Source organism: Bombus flavifrons, chromosome 6 (genome assembly GCF_040668555.2).
Source record: "Bombus flavifrons isolate JBK064 chromosome 6, iyBomFlav1_principal, whole genome shotgun sequence".
NCBI classification, from domain to species: Eukaryota; Metazoa; Arthropoda; class Insecta; order Hymenoptera; family Apidae; genus Bombus; species Bombus flavifrons.
The window spans coordinates 7,114,358-7,133,488 of NC_138447.1; the positions used below are offsets into that span (position 1 = coordinate 7,114,358).

General features: G+C 36.0%; 2 protein-coding genes across 3 annotated transcripts; both read left to right on the forward strand.

Moving 5' to 3' along the window:
* The first annotated feature begins 1,064 nt into the window (after positions 1 to 1,064).
* Positions 1,065 to 4,111, forward strand: Rnf11 (Ring finger protein 11). 2 transcript variants are annotated; one of them, XM_069115870.1, is made up of 3 exons: positions 1,065 to 1,740; positions 2,053 to 2,443; positions 2,665 to 4,111. In XM_069115870.1, the coding sequence occupies exons 1-2, from the start codon at positions 1,609 to 1,611 to the stop codon at positions 2,404 to 2,406; spliced, it is 486 nt and encodes a 161-aa protein (XP_068971971.1). In that variant the 5' UTR covers positions 1,065 to 1,608; the 3' UTR covers positions 2,407 to 2,443; positions 2,665 to 4,111. The 2 variants fall into 2 exon arrangements, with proteins under 2 accessions (XP_068971971.1, XP_068971970.1); XM_069115869.1 differs by having other exon boundaries at positions 1,066 to 1,740; positions 2,053 to 4,111.
* Positions 4,112 to 4,599: 488 nt separating this feature from the next.
* Positions 4,600 to 13,925, forward strand: LOC138181189 (leucine-rich repeats and immunoglobulin-like domains protein lambik). The gene is made up of 14 exons (XM_069115848.1): positions 4,600 to 5,150; positions 6,379 to 6,450; positions 6,561 to 6,704; positions 6,781 to 6,918; positions 7,015 to 7,155; positions 7,241 to 7,528; positions 7,641 to 7,784; positions 7,871 to 8,109; positions 8,213 to 8,359; positions 8,446 to 8,760; positions 8,846 to 9,127; positions 9,223 to 9,498; positions 9,578 to 9,883; positions 9,977 to 13,925. Exons 1-14 carry the CDS (start codon positions 4,855 to 4,857, stop codon positions 10,102 to 10,104), a joined length of 2,916 nt encoding a protein of 971 aa, XP_068971949.1. The 5' UTR covers positions 4,600 to 4,854; the 3' UTR covers positions 10,105 to 13,925.
* The last annotated feature ends 5,206 nt before the right edge of the window (positions 13,926 to 19,131 follow it).

The following is a 19,131-nucleotide window of genomic DNA, read 5'->3' on the forward strand; positions in this document are numbered from 1 at the left end:
CGACACTGCTACTCTTTTCAGGGGGGAGAGGATCAGTATCAAAGGTCTTCTTGCTTTTCGTGCTTGTTGGAGGTTACAGGTCATAACTAGATAAGATAACAACAAAAAAGATTATTCTCGGCCACCTAAGATTTTTACATTAAGTTGTAACAATATAGTTCATACTCTGATCACTGACCATACGTACTTATAGCATATTTTCTTTCTATTTCGTTCAGAAACGTTAACAAAGTATCAGCACATTTTTGTCTGTTATAATGCGTTAACGATAATTTTCGTTACGATTACATCGTTGCTTTTCTCTTGTTGTTTTCCAAATTTAATGTGCCCCTTGCATCGAAACAGATTCGGTTTGATGAACCGTACCATTTTATAAAATTATCAATCAACGCATCGACGCCGCTCTGTTATCGTCGTTGAAGTTTAACTAAAGATTTCACAATGAAGAGCAAAGAAATCGTATTTGCTGAAATGAATGCTTATTTGGTATAGTTTTAAATATTACGTATTCCCGCATATCATCGAAAGAAACGAAGATCCACGAATCGTTCAAGATCAATAGGACAAAGTCACAAAGGTCAGAAGTACATAATAAAGTGCATAATATGATAAATTCTCGTATAAACATCGAGAGTTTTTGCAACTTCCGCGTTCTTCTTTAAATTGGAGGAATATTGATATAACGTCAATTTACACAGAAAATATCGCAAATAAAGAAACAGTAACAAAAATGAACGGAAATAAATGTACAGTATCAATCAAACAGCATTTGTACATATGTATTTGATCTTACGCTATCCGTACGCGGGAATATACCACAGTCATTCTACCGATAAATTATTTTTTCAAATTCATTATTCACATTTACCGATCTATTCTTATTATAATAACCGCATCTTTCGAAAGTATTTTAAAAAGTGGGAAACAAATCGAATGGAAAAGCATGTTTATCGACATTTTTCGCGAATCGCTTCGAATTCAAAAATTTAAATTAAAGGCACAGTGTAAACACGTTGTTTCACGATATGTCGGTGTTGGTTTCGAACCAATCGCATGTTAGTTGCCGAGTGTCTTCTGAACGGAACGTACGTAATCTTTTGCAAACTCTTCGTATCACACGGAATCGTTTTTCGGTGATTGGAGGTTGGAAAATGCGACACGGTTGTAACGACGAATCACAGCGAGGTATTTTCTACGCAGTAAGATGAAAGCGGTGGTGTGTACTAAACGTTTGAAGAACGTCGCGTGGGGGATGTGAAAAGTGTTTTTTTCACAACCTGTGACTAACTGGCCCGTTTTTTTTTCTCGTCACGTTTCGTTGGATACGTCGGGCGCTCAGCTGTGGTACGGGTATGTGACGGATGAAGATGTTTTGATAGTAAAGATTCGTACGTGAAATTTTCAACCGAGACACGAAGTGTCATCCGTTCGAAGGCCGAAACGGGCTTTGTTAAGTGTATCGGCGGAAAAACAAGCAATTTATGATGGGGACAAGTTTCGGAATATCCCACGTCGAAGTTATCGCGATCGTTTAATCACGACGTTGGGATTAACGAACCGAACCACGTTGCCCGAGAAACGCAAAGCTAGAGTTGACGTTCCTTCAAAATGGGGAATTGTTTGAAACGTTCTGGAAGCGGTCACCAGGATAATACCACTTTGCTGAGTAACAATACTGATCCTCCTACGTTAACTAGCGGTTCTTTGCAAGAAGGCCTTGGACCTCCAATACCTAACAATGTAATTTCATTTCTTCCTATATTTTGACCAACCGTGATTCCACTATCCGAATGGTGTTTATCGTCACATTAATCGTAACTACTGTGTGTCTACTCCATTTCTTTGATTTCATTTGTGTATTTTTAACGATGAAAATATTTTTTGTAAAAATGCTATCAAGATTTACGAACGATTATAATAATAATCTATTTTTGTCAAATAAGACGATATCCAGCTAAATTTTCGTTTCTCAAGAAGTTAATAAGATATATCAATGCTAAAAAAATTTGCTTAGTATACTCTAATGAAACTTACTAATGCTTGATTCTGTAGGAGGCAGTTACCTTTTCCTATGCACCAGTTTTCACAAGGGAACTTCATCTTCAACAAATTGGCATCGGTGTTAATCTAGGACCAGGTAGCGAAGAAGAACAACAAGTTAGAATAGCAAAGCGCATTGGACTTATCCAACACTTGCCTATGAGAGAATATGACGGAACTAAAAAAGGAGAATGCGTGATATGTATGATGGAGCTTCAAGTGGGAGAGGAAGTGCGTTATTTACCTTGTATGCACACTTATCATGCTGTATGTATCGACGACTGGTTGCTACGTTCCTTGACTTGTCCATCGTGCATGGAACCAGTAGATGCAGCACTGATTAGTTCGTACCATCCAACCACTTAACACCATGAAGATGGGAAATGGAATAAATAGCTAATCGGTAATCAAACAATATTATTGCTGAACAGAAAAATTGAAAGAAGAACCATTAATTTTATTACCACGTATAATGGCTTCTAATTAGCAAAGGGACCTTTTCTTGTTAATGGTCGATCATATTTGCCATTGTATCCACCATACCTGCTCGTATGCTAAGTAATAATAATACTTGTATTATAAAAAGTTTCAAATGTCTTCTACATAGGTCATTCCCTCTTACAGGGTAATGTTCTACACATGGATCATTGATAAGAAGTAAAGTGTATTTACGATCAGAAAGCAATCGCCATAGTTGTTAATTTTCTGCTAAATCTAAAGAGTAGCTTTTCTTTCATATGGCTGCAAAAGATACACTATCTAATGCTCGAATTTACGGAGCAACCGAAGATGTGAGATCTTGTTAAAAATACTTTCAGTTGAAAGAGTTGAAGAGTAGCATCTACTTGACTTTGGTGATTTGGTCGAGTAGTTATAGCCAATTGTATGCATTGTGAATATCATAAGTAATATTATGTATCACAAAAAATATCGCACTATGTATATTTTCAACCATATTTATGATGGTTTCATGTTTCCAAATACTAAAAACCTATTTTCGGAATATATCTTGTGGCATATAAAGTTAATCTTATTGTTTTTAAATATAATGCCTCTTATTTCAATGTGACCTGGCCTTAGATTATGAATAATCTTTCTTCTGAAAATAGTACATATTGTAATCGAAGAAATTGTAAAACAAAGGTATTGGTATTCCGTGTCTCTTATTTATATTCTGAATTACTTCACACAAGGAAACAGGCTGGTTGGATTTTATATTTATATTAGTATCTATCGAGTATCATTTATATGTCCTTTTTATATACACATAGTTACACTGCATTCAAATTATTTAAAAGTTTAGATTTATTAACCCTAATGGCCTTATCGGCAAAATTTTTATACTACCGTAACGACCATTATACGTATTGTTACGTTGGTGCTTTCGTCATAAGCAGTAGCAACGCAATTATCAGAGTCTCATTCAATGCAGTAATTAAACACGTCTTACTTGAATATTTTTTCGTTGCGTTTTCTTACTAGTAGTAACAATAATCGTGTATCGCAATAGGTATCTACGTATAAGAAACTCATTCGTTATTTTTATAAAAGTATTCATAAAGAATATACAATTTGGGAGATTTTGTTGAATAGCATTATAAAATTCAAAATACAATTTCGATTTCAAATGCAGGAACGTAGTTCGTATAACAGTTTAAACTCAATCTATTCCAGTTCGATATAATCGTAACTTAAACAAAAGGCTGCACGATTTAACTTAGATTTCTACGTGGACTTAAAGCCCATAAATAAAATTTTCGTAAGAATAAAAAAACTGCAACAGTTATGATGGTTTTCCAACCCATAACGTTACTAGAAATTGGACGAATCGGTCGATTTCATACATAGAATATAAATGTATATATTCTTTTAAGAGTACATATACGTACATATAGGATACATACGTTTCCTACTTGGGCGAAAATATTTTAATGTTTTATGGAAGCTTCATGTGTAATGTTAATGATTTGTTTGGAAGAAAAGTAAGCGATGCTGTGAAATAGTGATTTACTGACAAGATATAAATATTCAGATAGAAATTGAATAATAATAATATAAATATTTAGTAACAGCTGACGATTTTTTCAACAATACCTATCCTTACTTTAAATAGATATGCTATTTTGATAATAACTCAGAAATTCATCCTACGAGAATTTTCATATTAGTTAAAATGTAGTGGACAAAACACTGAAATAAATGAACGAAAGATTCAGAATATGTTTATGCTGAAAATAAATAAATTCTTACGTTTCATATATCTTACTATTAAATATTTAAATAGTTACTAAAAATTTACTTTGGTGGCGCTAGAAGTGTTAAATACATTCTTTCATCAAATGAAAGAGCATAGACTGTCAACAATTCATTTTCATAACATTTGTGGTACCGTTCGCATACAGTAAGAGCTCCATTAATGAAAAACGTAAAAGTAAATTTTCATTACCACTTCTTGATACATACTTTTAAATCTGCATCTGTATGTATATATGTACATATATGCAGTCCGATGCTATTAAACATAGAATATGTTACTAGCTAGGAACTAAAATTCTAGTGATATAAAGGTTGGAGCGTTGCAAAGAAGTAGATGGATATACGAAGGAGAAAGAGAGAGAATGGCATCGCGCAATCAGTGAGGGAGTCTCGCATCGGTCCGTGGGCGTCATCATGGTGTGTGGGTTGAAGCGTTTTTGAGAGACAAGTTTGTTTTTAATCGATAGGACGTAGGCATTTTTATTATTACGGTGATGGTTTTACGGGAAATGCCATTGTTATTCCGCAAACCGCTATGGAGAAAATCATTGACGCGCGATGTACAATTACGAAATAAATTTTAAGCGGAACGATACAACGGTGCATACGATGTCGAATTCGGAACAAGTTTTTCTTCAACATCGACTTGTGTGGAGATACAAATGGATGGTTGTTACATTGTCGGTGTTACTCATAACTCCATCGAACTTTACAAAAGCCGACAGGATATCGTACGATAGTACCAAGGGTAATCAGTGTCCCGTTGAGTGTTCGTGCCTTGGGAATGTAGTGGACTGCAGTAGCTTACAATTGATCGGAGCACCCAGCGGGCTACCACCATGGACAGAGATCTTGTAAGTAAATAATCGCTCGTTATTCTATCAAGAAGAACGTGCATCATCATGACGCCACGCCGTCTTGTCTTTCACGGATTGTTTCACTTGATTCGTTTCCGAAAATTTACCGAGATGCTACTATGTTCCACTTCTTCGTCTTAACGCTGATTGTCATTTAGAAATCATATAAGTTCATTTTTCTTAATTTCATTCTGTTCCAATCGTTATAACGTCACGTTATAACAATTATCGCCAAAATTTAGACGGGTAACTACATATACCCAGTGTAACATGATCTAACCAGATAAGATAGCGTACCATGAATTTCTAACAATAACGTTATTGTACACAATAATAACATTGGCTTCATTAACTAAACGAAAACAAATACTTTTCATGACATCTTGTTAATTTGTTGTTTTTTCAAATATTTTTATTACTCTTATTGTATTTTTATATGTCATATTCTTTATATTCTTATTATGAACTTACGTGTAACATAAATAAATCTAAAAATATAATATATAGTATAGTAATATATAGTATAGATATAGTATATGATTCCATTCTTTAATAAGATTCTGTACAAAATAGTTCATTGAGTAAGATAAGATAGGCTAGCAATAATAAGAAGTGACTAATTTTTTATTTAAATAGTTATTTTAGTTTAATATTTGTTAAACAATTAATTTATACTAGAGTGTTTTAATATTTATCAAAATAGTCTTTATTCTTTAAATTATAAATAAATCAAAATAGTACAGGCAAGATACGTGTGTAATTGTATTCCAAACATGGGAAGATTTTACATTGAAAACAGGTTTTTGTTCCCAAATATGCTGGCAAGGATTTTTAACTATATATAGCAGTATGTACTGACATAAATCGTTTGAAACTACATGGTGTTTAGAGTCAAGGAGATCAAGATCGAAGTGGAAAAATCCTTATCTTAAATTGTCTTAAGACCACTTATATTATCTGCTACGTATAATTGTATTTATAGATATTATGCTTGATATTATGAAGAACAAAAGATGATATATATATATACACACACACACACACACACACACACATATATATATATATATATATATATATATATATATATATATATATATATATATATATATTAATATATATATATATATATATATATATTAAGTATAAAATATTTTCTATTAGAAGTAAAATAAAAAAAAGTGAAGAAAGAAATTAAAATCAAGATTATTGTTTTCCTTTGTAGAGAGTTAAGAGAGAACAACATAGCTAGCTTGGAACCTGATGTATTATTACATTTAACTAAATTAAAGGAATTGTGAGTATCTTTTATAAGTACCTTTAAAATATTATTTCAATCACTAATATATTTTGAAACAAGAATGTTTTATTAATTGTAATTGATATTTTGTTTAATAATTATTTTAGAGACCTTAGCGCCAACAAATTTGGAGACAATTTTACAATCATTCTACCAGAAGATACACATTTGCAAGGGCTTAAAATAAATAAAAATCATTTAACAGAGGTACCAGATATGTTTTTTGTTAAAAACATAACACACCTTGCATTGTGAGTATATCAATTATAGTGTATTCATAAAACTATTATTTTTAACACAGAAGAAAATAATATCCTGTTTTTGTAGAGCTCATAATTCTATCACTGATATAAATGGAACTGCATTACTTACTCTGCAGCTACTTCAAAATTTGGATATGAGTGGAAATAAAATAAGTGTTATTCGGAATGGATCCTTTCTTGCTCCTAATTGCCTTACACATTTGTATGTATTGGTTACTATTTATTTGTGTAACTTATGATACGTTGTTGTTTCATAACGATAATCACGAAAACTTTCGTATTTTCTATTTTCTTACAGAAATTTGAACATGAATCAGATAAGGATAATTGAAAACGGAAGTTTAGATAATCTAACTTCGTTGGAAGAATTGCGTTTGAATAAAAATCACTTGACGCAGCTGAAAGATCTCTTTACGAATTTGAAAAAATTGCGTATATTGTAAGAAATTGTTTCGTATGATCTTTTGTCGTTTATTATTACTTGTGTTTACGATGATGATAAAAGTACGATATTCCTTTTGTAGAGAAATAAATAAAAACGAATTGCAAACGATCCAAGGACTTAGTCTTACAGGTTTAAAAAATTTGAAAGAATTACGTTTGAAGAGAAACAAGATTGAAACGTTACATGATGGTGCGTTCTGGCCACTCGAAAATTTGACGATTCTGCAACTTGACTTTAACATGTTAACCGTGGTGAGAAAAGGAGGCCTTTTCGGATTAGAGCATTTACAAAAGTTAACGTTGTCGCACAATCGAATAGGCACCATTGAAATACAAGCATGGGATAGATGCAAAGAAATTGTGGAGTTGTTAGTAATATTTTCATCCCGTAATACATATAATATACAACAAGACATTCCGGAATTTGTAATGTTAATTAACACATAGTGTATTCGATTATAATCGAGAATTTGATTGCAGGGATCTATCGCATAACGAAATGAAGAGCATTGAACGAGATACTTTTGAATTTTTGGAAAAATTAGAAAAGCTCAAACTGGATCACAATCAAATTACCTATATTTCGGATGGTGCATTTGCTTCAACTCCTAATTTGCAGATATTGTACGTATAGCATAGTATAACATAATTAATACACTATAATGACATGGGACCTTGTGAAACTTTTAATAACTATCTTTTTATTAAAGGGAACTAAATTTCAATAAAATTTCATACATGGTGGAAGATATCAACGGTGCCTTTGATCCACTTGGACAACTATGGAAACTAGGATTGGCGCACAATAGAATAAAGTCGGTAAACAAAAATGCATTTACCGGACTAAGTAGCGTAACTGAACTGGATTTAAGCGGAAACAATGTAACGAGCATTCAGGAAAATGCATTCGTTTCAATGACTAGCCTAACGAAACTGAGAATGAATACAAGTAAGTACGAATGTGAAACGTGTTCTTTTGTGATACGATTTAAATCGAAACGAGGTACTCAAAGTATTCGCACGCAATTATCATGTTTTCTTTACATGCACAGGAGCTTTAGTTTGTGACTGTGGCCTGCAATGGTTAAGTATGTGGTTACGTGAGCACAGTTACAGTGACGCGGAAGTTTATTGCGGGTTTCCACATTGGCTACAAGGAATGTCGTTGACTCAGCTTCATCATAAGAATTTTACATGTGGTTAGTATATTATACTCTAAGTTAGAATTCACACGTAACTTTACCATAAACTAGTAACTATTAACGAGATTTTGTGTGATATTTAGATGAATATCCAAAGCCAAGGATTATTGAAGAACCTAAAAGTCAAATGGGCATTAAAGGAGATAACGTGACGCTAGTTTGCCGAGCAACGAGTACTGCCAGTGCACCACTACATTTTACCTGGAAACATGATAACGTTGAAATGGATGATGTTAATCTGCAAATAAACACCGATTCTGTGGAAAACGGTGTAACAGAGGCATCTTCCATTTTACATTTTACTAATGTTACACACGCGAATGCTGGGAAATATCAGTGTATGGTAACTAACACATACGGAACGACATATTCCACAAAAGCAAAAATAAGCATTTTAAGTAAGTTTTCATTTTAAATAAGTTAAGTAAGTTCCTAGTATGAAATTGTCAAATGTAAGTATAAAATGTTTTATCCTTGTTGTAGTTTATCCATCTTTTTCGAAAATTCCGCACGATATACGTGTAATCGCTGGAAGCACTGCTCGACTCGAGTGTTCCGCGGATGGGCATCCATCGCCGCAAATAGCGTGGCAAAAAGATGGTGGTAACGACTTTCCAGCGGCAAGAGAGAGAAGAATGCACATGATGCCTACTGACGATGTACTATTCATCGTCGACGTGAAAACAGCGGATAGTGGCATTTACTCGTGCACTGCACAAAATCTTGCTGGTTTAATCGTCGCGAATGCTACTCTTACGATATTGGGTAAGTGTCATGTGCTTTTACACAATACAGTTACAATTACTTAATGTAGGCGAAATTCAATCGGATTTATGATATCTAACTTTTTCTTCCGAAAGAAACGCCATCATTCGTAAAACCAATGGAAAACAAAGAAGTGACAATGGGTGGTTCGATCGTATTGGAGTGCATGGCAAGCGGTATGCCCAGACCAAAGTTATCATGGCGTAAGAATGGAAATCCTCTGCAGGCGACCGAGCGACATTTCTTTACAGCTGAAGACCAACTACTGATAATCGTCGACACTAAAATTAGCGACGCTGGCAGTTATGAATGTGAAATGAGCAATTCATTGGGTAGTGTCGTTGGTGCATCTCACCTTACAGTGAAACCAGGTAAGAGATCTTCAATGAATTAGATCTTTCTTTCAAATTTGGAATAAAATCTAATAAAAAAATATTGTACGTGTTGCAGCTCCGGTATCAACTCCTAGTCCTATGTCGGTAAACGAGGATGATATACTAGGTTTGATAATAATCACCGTTGTATGTTGCGCTGTTGGTACATCGATAGTATGGGTGGTTATAATCTATCAAACTAGAAGACGGTTGAATGCTCTTACTCAGACTAGAAATTCACAACCGTCGTCAGCTATAGCAGCTACGGTAGCGGACACGCAAACACATATATATTTGGAAACGAGTTCTCAGCATAGTAAAGACAGCGGTACAGGAGACAGTACCAACCCTAGTAGCGATCAGTTACAATTATGTTTACCCGGTACGTACAAGTATTTTTGTCATTTGTTCCGTTTCATCTTTCATTTTATTTCTGTTCCTTTTTATCTTGAAATTTGGCTATTTCTATTTGTAGAAGAGATCGTTACATGTTCAGTGAACAATGAGGAAGAAACAAGTGCAGTGGTGAATGTAGGAGCACCGTTGTTACGATACACGAATCATGAACGACAGGTCCTGGAGAACAAAGACTGCGCCGTTTAAAAAACAAAAATTTCAAATATGTCTTCATCATGATCGTCGCAGTCCGTGCATAAACGTTCTTCTTTACCATGTGCAAAAGAACGATTGAAAAATCGCAAGCGATCGAACGTTGTTTCAGCCGTTTGATAACAAACTATTTGCCACAGCAAATGTGCAATTTGTCAATCCTCGTGTGTCATGAACATTAATGTCGTGATGTACGATAGGGGTACAAGCGACAAGGATCCCGATCATTGTCGTATTTATTATAAAAACGTTTGTCAGAAGAGCGATACGTAAACTAGAAAGTACTAATGACGTAAGATTTGTAAATATTTAAGAGTAAGGACTCGTCGTAATTAGTGTGTAACTGAGTGCCGTCGAGGAAAGGGTAAAATAATAAGAGTATGTTGACACTGGGAATTACCGTAACCCGCAAAAGCCACTTATATCGTAAACCAGTCTTTTGTGATAGATATTTATTTTTAGGATTACTTAATTACTATTAGATAATGTTTGTATTTATAGTGCCCCATGACGTCAGTTTGTCTTAAACGAAAAAGAAGAAAAAGAAAAAAAAACAGATGAAATGAGAAAGAGAAACGTACATACGTACACAAATTCACGCACACGTATTTTACATATACAACAAACGCGTTAATTATGTATACATATATACGTACGAGCGAACGGGTATGCGTGTACAATTGTTACGCACCAAAGTGCTGATATGTAGACACTTCATGATTTGTCTTCCTCTTTATTTTTTATTCATAGCTAATGGTTACGTCGCACCTAGATAAACACTTTGATACAATTTAATCCGATAACGATTGCTCATCACCGATAGATATCAATACCAGTTTTCTAGTATCTGCCTGTGTATTATCATCGCTTAAAGTCAACGATTTTCCTTTAGTATTTAATTTACTAAAATTTATAGCGTCTATACATGCAAAGAATACTATATTTATTATAGTAATTTCATGAAAGTTCGCAAACGTTGTCACGATTGCGTTTTATCGTCGTTTTGATCGAGAAGAAATTAACAGGAGAAAACACTTTCTTCCTTCGTTTTTCTTCTATCAATAATTTGTTTCTTGTGTATTCGTGCGTTTTAATAGAAAATCTAAACGTAAGATAAGTAGAATTGTAATTAGTTGAGCGATCAAGCGATAGGATGACGCTAGCTGTGTAGAAAAACTCCAGTGGATATTATCGTTTTTGTGAATTTGAAGTTCATTTGTGATATTACCGTGCTGCGCACATGCAATTTAAAATGACCGTAAACATACATGGTATAAGATATCAAACAGGAAGACGCAAATCTTTGGTAAAAGCCGACGCTTGCAAAAATTATTATTGTGATACTTTATCGTTTCGCTATCATGTCGCGGTTAAAAATACATCCTTCATAATCATCTATATTTTTTTAAATCGTATAATTCGAGAAAACAAAAGAGAAAAAGAAGGTTAACTGAATACTGTCATTCTTGGTTGACGCGATACAACGCATTATATCGCGTAGTAACGTATCACGAGCGATAAATGGTTGTTCGGTCTACGATCAAGTTCGTTCATTAGTTCTCTCCCTTTTCGTCATCAATGACTTGAAGCATGCGTCGTTTTTCATTCTACGGAAGATTTTTATGAAATATACAGTTATTTTGTTCTGCGAAAGAGAAGAGGATGAAAATTCAATGTATCGTCGCCGGTGGATTCAGGATTGAGTCACGAACGATTGCGAATTAAGATTGCGTCCAGCAGGCCAGCAGATCCAGTGGGATCATGCAAACTTACCACTGACAAGTATTAAACCGTATTTTGCCAATAAACAAGAGAATCTGTCGCGAAAACGTTGATTGACTCGTGCCTGTGTGTGATACACCGAATAAGGTGTCCTCGTTTAATTCAGTATTTTTCCTTGTTGTTACGTGGTATATTATAAACAAATACAAGTAATCTATCAGAATAACGTTATATAGTCAGTCAGCAAATAAACTCCCTCATCTTTCCTCTCTATTAACATTTCGTTTCATTTCTTTTCTCTTGAGCTTTATTTACCAAACGAGCATACTTTGTTAAAATATACAATTGCTGATACATGTACATGTACATTCATAGGAGAAAGAAAGAAAAAAGCAGACGGATTCGGCAATCTTCTTAGAAACATTAAAACGATACGCCAGCGTATCATAACCATTTGCTTTTTTTTCCTTTCTATCTTTTTTTCTTCCTTTCCTTCTTTCTTTCTATATTCTTTTTTCCTTTTTCTTTTCTGCTATCAATGAACATATCTGTGCGGGTGTACATATTTTGCGCGGTTGCAGCCATTTCTCGATTTCGAATATTCCTGTTTACACTACACATCGGTGATCATGAAAACACGCATCACACACATATACAAGTGTTCCCACGAGATATTAGTTCTCTAAGGGTTAAAAAATACTAGATTCGCATTCAGATGAATTCAGAATTGATTTTTTATCATCAATCTGATGGCGTTGATGTCAGTCATGAACGATCGATAGGAACGAAACCCCTTCGATGATTTTGTTACGCATTCGCGATTAGAATCGTTCGAAGAAAATAAAAGGACGCGATGTCCGATTCGTTTAAGAATTAAGATCTTAAGAGAAAACATGATAAGTACTTTTTTCTTGATTTTTCGACGTTAATATCGCATTAAAACCGAAAAGGAATATTTTAATATAAAATAATTAGAACTGGAAAGAATCTGACAGATATGGATAGCCAGAAATATGATTGTTAAGATAAAGAAAATTTTAATATGTTCAATACTTTAATAACTTCAAGCAGTGTTTTTCAAACTACGAATAAAATGGAAAAATATACGTTTGGAATAAATATTAAATAAAAGAACAATTTTGATAACGCAAGATTAATTAATAGCGTAGTGAATTTTAAAACTACAGTATGATAGAAAAGAGATGGGAAATATGCTTATCGTGTTTTTCCTCTATACATAGTTTTCAAATGCGAACGAAAGAAACAAGAAGTTTGGGGCGGGGAAAAGAGAATTAAGATGTAAGAAAAGTAATACATATATAACGGCACGTGGGTAGTTACTTATTTCCAAGTATCACAATGATCAAAGTATCGTACATATACATAGTGTGTGTTAAAATTGTCGTTCGATTCGTTGTCGCAAGAAGTGATCGTTGTTGATACCCAGGTTGCGAATATTTATGCATTTATGGAAAATAAAAGAGAAAAATATATAAAATATTCAGAGTAAAGCACAATTTATAGCATTTAATAATTGAAAGAAATCTATATTTATGTTTCGGTTTGATAAATATTTGTGTAAACATTCGCAATCTGTTGATAACGTTCATTTCATGCGATGGTAAAGTAGAATCGTGCTTTTCTGCGACGCGATTAAACAATAAAAGAAAACGCGAGGGTTATGACGCTTTAAAGGACGAACAATATATAAATAAATAAGAAGAAAATAGTTTAGTTAAGTAAAATACATCGTGTGGTTCCTTTTAAATTGGGAACAGTAACATCTTTGATGGTAAAAAGCCACGATATCTCTTGCGAAAAATCTCTTGAAGTTTGTTGTCGTTAATGGAAGGAATTTACCAACAAATTAGACTGTTCGGGAAATTCGTAATGTGAGTTAAGAAATATCTAAATTAAAAATTTGTCGTCTTTTTCATCAATGAACTTTGCATAGCTTTTACAGGCTTCTAAAGTATTTTTTATTTCATTTTTGACTTTCGACTAAATTTTATAAAGATCACAATAAATAATAACGAGTCCAATAGAGACAAACATTCTAGATGCGATTCAAAATTTGAATGTATAACGTTTAACATTGTCCCACTGAAAAAGAGAAACATATTTTATTAACAAATTTTGGATACTTCATAATTTTCTTTAATATCCAATCAAGAGCAGTATAGTTGTTTAAACATTTCATTATTTGATAAACGGAATTTGTAATAAAAATGTTACGAACTTTTCGAACAATCCAATAAAAGGCGTTGAAAATTGTGATATTCGCAGGAAAAAGAATTGTTCGATTCTTACCGGTTCCGTTTTATCTGCAAATCACAAATATAGTTACTTAATATCCTGCTTGTTAAACATGATGCGCATTCTGACTCGGCGCATCCTAAACGAACCAGGCGATTCGTCTACGTCGTTAAACGGTAACGCGAAAATAACAGATTTATTTCACCGCAAAATATGTACAGGTTTCGAGCGAATTTTCGTCGGTAAGACGGCGCGCGGTGGTTTCAGAATAGGCATGCGCATGCGCGAAACAGTCGCAGCTAACGATCGAGTCCATCCGACCGCGTCGTCATCCTTCGTGATGCGGTAAATTTCCTCCTAGGATCAACCGCGATCATTCTTCGTCGGCTCTTGGCCGATTTTTCGTTCACTCGCAAACACAAAATTCTCTATCTATCTACCTAACTATCTATCTATCTATATATATATATGTATATATATATATATAATATTCGCGTCGCTCACAATAAAACTAACATTGTCAAAAATCATTAAGACGCGGTGCTCGTTGGTCGATGCTCGTCGGCCGGCGATCGATCGCGATTATCGGAAGATGCAAATATCGCGGTAACGTTCTTCAGTCTCGAACCAGTCGATCTTCGATTCGTCGGTTGACGCGCTTCGACGACGGTTCGTCAATAACTCGTTCCGTGGCCATGCTAAATTTTGTTCGTTCGAGCTTTTTGATGCGTAAATCTGCCTATAAACAACGATTGTAGTCGAAGTAACGGTTCAAATTGTCTTATGTGTTTGGCCAATTACGTGCCGCGTATCGACGTTCCAAATCGTCGAACAACGAAAACACGCATTACTATTTACAAGAAAAGTTGGGCGAGCATAGAGTTCGGATTAGAAACGACGTCTCTTGTTTCGATTCGGTCGTCACAAACGAACGAGGATAGCTCTCGATGCATCTTTTATAATTAGACGGATACAAAGCACGAAGATCGGTTCTTGCGAAATCTCGTCGTCGGTAATTGATCGTTTATCTCGTCACCGTTTCCGGATAGCGATGCGCACCTTGCGGCAACTTCGCGCGACTCGTTTATACAAGTCGATAATAACGTTCAAGCGAATTACCCCGGATGGTAAATAGCAATCAGAACGCAGCTTTCACTAAACGTACAAGCTGCTCTCTATACAAAAATATCCTCAAAGATACGACATTTTTATCTACAGAATCGATTATCTAAACTCACCTATAAACAATGAACGTGGAAGTACGTGCCACGAAGCTTGGTCGCAAAGTTGCACATTCTTCATCCGAGCTTCAACGCACGCACGTTGTCGCTCGTTTCGATCCTTGCACCGCACAGCTCTTCACACCATCATCCGTGTTCAATTCCGCGAGTTCCGCTCGTCGCCAGTGTGTTTCGAAATTATAAGGTAATTCAAGAAGGATAAGCGCGTGATTGCAATACAGATAGTTGTCGTGTAATTAGGCCGAGCGCGTAGTGGAAGGGAAGGGTTAAAGTGGGGGAGCCCACGACGCGAGCGGACACCCGTCGAAGTCGCGGCGAAGCTTGGCGAGCGAAACGCACGGTTTCCAGCGGTTTTTAGTGTCGCGCTGTGTCGCGTTCCAAATCGTTCCGCACTGCCGTCTCTTCTCGAACGTTTTCCTTCGGAGAAGTCGAATTTTCGCGCTTTAGTCTATCAGCGACAGAGTTGTCCTACAAAGAGTCGTTAACGTGTCACCGTGCTACCGTATCACCTTCCCCGCGAATGTAGCGCGCGCGATCCACTTACCGAACTGAAAACCGAGAAAGAGAAAAAGAACTTGAGACGGACGTGATCACGCACGACCAACGTGCGAACTTTTGTTACGAATATCCGGCCGTAAAAACGTTCGAGTCGGAAGATTCACCGCGATCAATGCGTGCACGAATCAACGGCGATGATGTTCGCGTATTCGAATCGTGCGAGGACGATCTGAAACCGCACACGAATTGTTACCAAGCTTTCTAGCCTTTGGCGAGAAAATCGAAAGCGACGATCTTCGTTGGTTGGTTCACGGTCGATCATGATCGCGATCAGTCAGTAATCGACGGTTTCTGGTTTCTAGTTGGTGTCCTTTTTGCGTCTGCGCTCCTTTTATCCTATCCCCGGTCTTCTTGTGCTCTTGTTGCGCTTTAAGAGTCTCTTTAAACGAATCGGCTTTCTAAAAGAGCAACGGTCGTCAATCATTGTTCATGTCCTTCAATTCAGTGTAGGCGATCCTCTTTCGATAAACGTTTCCGGTCGGTGAGATCACTTTTCTCTTGTTTGGCATCGTCGACGGTCCAGGAACATAATAGTGCCGCCTTTTGTAAACCACCATTCTGTAAACGTAGCAAACGATTCGATTAGTCGATTGTCAATCGCGATCCCTAATTCCTATTCCATCGATTTGTATCGTTATGCGAGGTATTTAAGAATCATCCACCGTTTGCTATCGACTTTGCCGAGGGAATCGCGTAATATCGTTCTGTAATATTTCAGAAAGAAACGAAGCGCAATTGGCGATATACGCGTTAAAGAGGATACATCGATTCTGTGAGAACTCGTGTCAAGTGCTTCGACGATGCGTTCCCGTCACGTCCGTATGAACACGTGTACGTACAGTGATGAGAAAAGTGTTTGACTCGCAGAAGTATTTAAACGTTTATCGTAGAAAGTTTTTCAAAATATATTACGCATATACCTACAACATACGAAACTTTTCGAAATTTTATAACGAATCACAAGTATCGTAATCACGGTGATAGAATTTGAAAGTAGTCTAAAAATTTGCATAGGTGTTACAAGATATTTGCTGTAAGCATATAGTTTGTAAAAATGTAATATAATTTAAATACATTAAAAATGATAATAATATAGTAGATACATGACTGTTTAAATAATAGCTTTAGCGAAGCGCATGTTTGCAAGAAATATCTTGTAACTTTTTCAAACTTGTTTCAAACTTTATCGATGATCTCGTGTTATGCAAAATCTTTTCCATAACATACATAACATATTCCAAGAGTTTCTACGAGTGTTCGAATACTTTCATGAGCCATCGTATGTGAGCGTATGTATGTTAATGTTAGGTCCATGGGATTCACACGACTCTACGCGACTCTACGCGACCAACGCTTGAAACGTATCGTTGTTCTATCGATAAACGATCAAACGACTAAGAAACTTTCGTTCGACGTTCTCAGATCGAACGAATTGTTTTCGTTATCCATTTGCTAATAAAATACAACGATAAATTACGTAGATCGTGTAGAATCGAAGAATCGCGACGAGAAAATGTTGTTTCGCGTTGGTTTACCGATCGCGGTTACGTCGGCGCGATATAGCGTGCGTGTGTTACGTATATCATCGCGACTTCCTGTGTTCCGTGCGTCGCCATGAAATCGGCGTAACCGTCAGACAGTCAATGTCGATTGTCTCGACAATACGATCGAGTTCTAACGTCGTCATTCCACGTTCTCGAAATGAGTCCATTTTATGTGTTTAACGATAACAAAAACAAACAGAGAAAAGAGATAAAAGAGAAATGTTATGCGAGAAAGAGTCACGTTCACTTTTATGCGTTGTTTTTCAGCACGATCAACCGGGACAGTGGCGCGAATAAATAGCTGCAGTTGGAAATGTGCGAGTTTATTTAAATGGATATGCAAAATGGATTTGGATTTGTCCAAAGGGATAAATTTTGAGGATCGGAGAAACGATAGGCTGCGTCCTCGCTGAAGCAACACCGAGCAGCTTTTCGTTGCCTGTCGTTGTTGCATGTTCCGAACGGAACTCAACAAATATCGAATCGTAAAATTAGACATTTGGAGTTCTCTTTTTCGATTTCAAAGCGAAAGTTGTTTTTAATAAGTTGTCTATATCCAAATGCGTTGTAAAATAGTCGACAAACTGTACACGCTGAAGGAACGTTTGTTTCTGTTGCAACGCGTTGTTGCGTGTTTCTTATTTTTAGCCTCGATCTTCGGCATTACGGAAACAGGCAACAAGCACCAAGCTTCGTCATTAGCAACAGAAACGCGAGGGAACATGAAAGAACACCGAGCAACGACCCGTAACTTTTTCATGCAGTATACAACTTGAATAAGAAGATCCTCGTTGTTCAATCGCTTCAATGAGGACGCAACTTTAGAGGAACAGGTTAGGTAAATTTTCTGATTAATATATACTCTTTATTTAAAAATCAGCACACACGCAGGTAAACCTAGGTAAGAGGAAGCATGCCGATATCGTTGACCGGAAACAACCGAAGACAGTCTCCGTTTACCTTTTTCGTACGAGCGACGTTTCTTTTACTCTGTCTCGTTTGTCGTTCCTACTTCGTTTCGTCGTCCTGCAACCATCACCCCCATCCTGCTTTACGGATCGATCAACGACCCGCTAGGACGCGTGGGACGAACGTATTTACTAATAAACTTTATTTATTCGAACGATTCAACTACTATCACGAAATAGTTGGTCTAATTGTAAGCGTCGAGCGTTACCAGCGAACGCTATACTCTGTTACGTTAACTCGATACCCTTTAAATAAATATATTGAAAACTAAGACGACAAATCCTGACGTATTGCTAATGCAACGTGTCGATACTTAAAAGCGAACTTACACGCTATATTACCCGATACTTGGAGATCCCGTAAATCTAATAGTAGCGATTATTCCAATAAAGAATCGTCATTGCTAGCCGCGAAACGTAGAAAAATAAATACTTCTTGAGGAGTAGCCTGGTTCGGAGATGGGTTCTTGACAAGGTCTCTTTGGTACACGCACGATGTAGCACGGTGGTCGGATTGACTAGACAAGATCTACTACAAGGCGCTATTATCTCGCTCTCGATCCTTTCACCATAGTATATGCAACAGGTGTTTTTCAAAGTCAACAACATTTGTCTTACAACATTTAGACGCGGCGCGCCTAATTCAAAAATACTTCCCACAATACTCCGCGTACTTTGTCGGTGCTATACATACTTTACGTAAGCTTTCGTAGCTATACGTGTTTTATATAA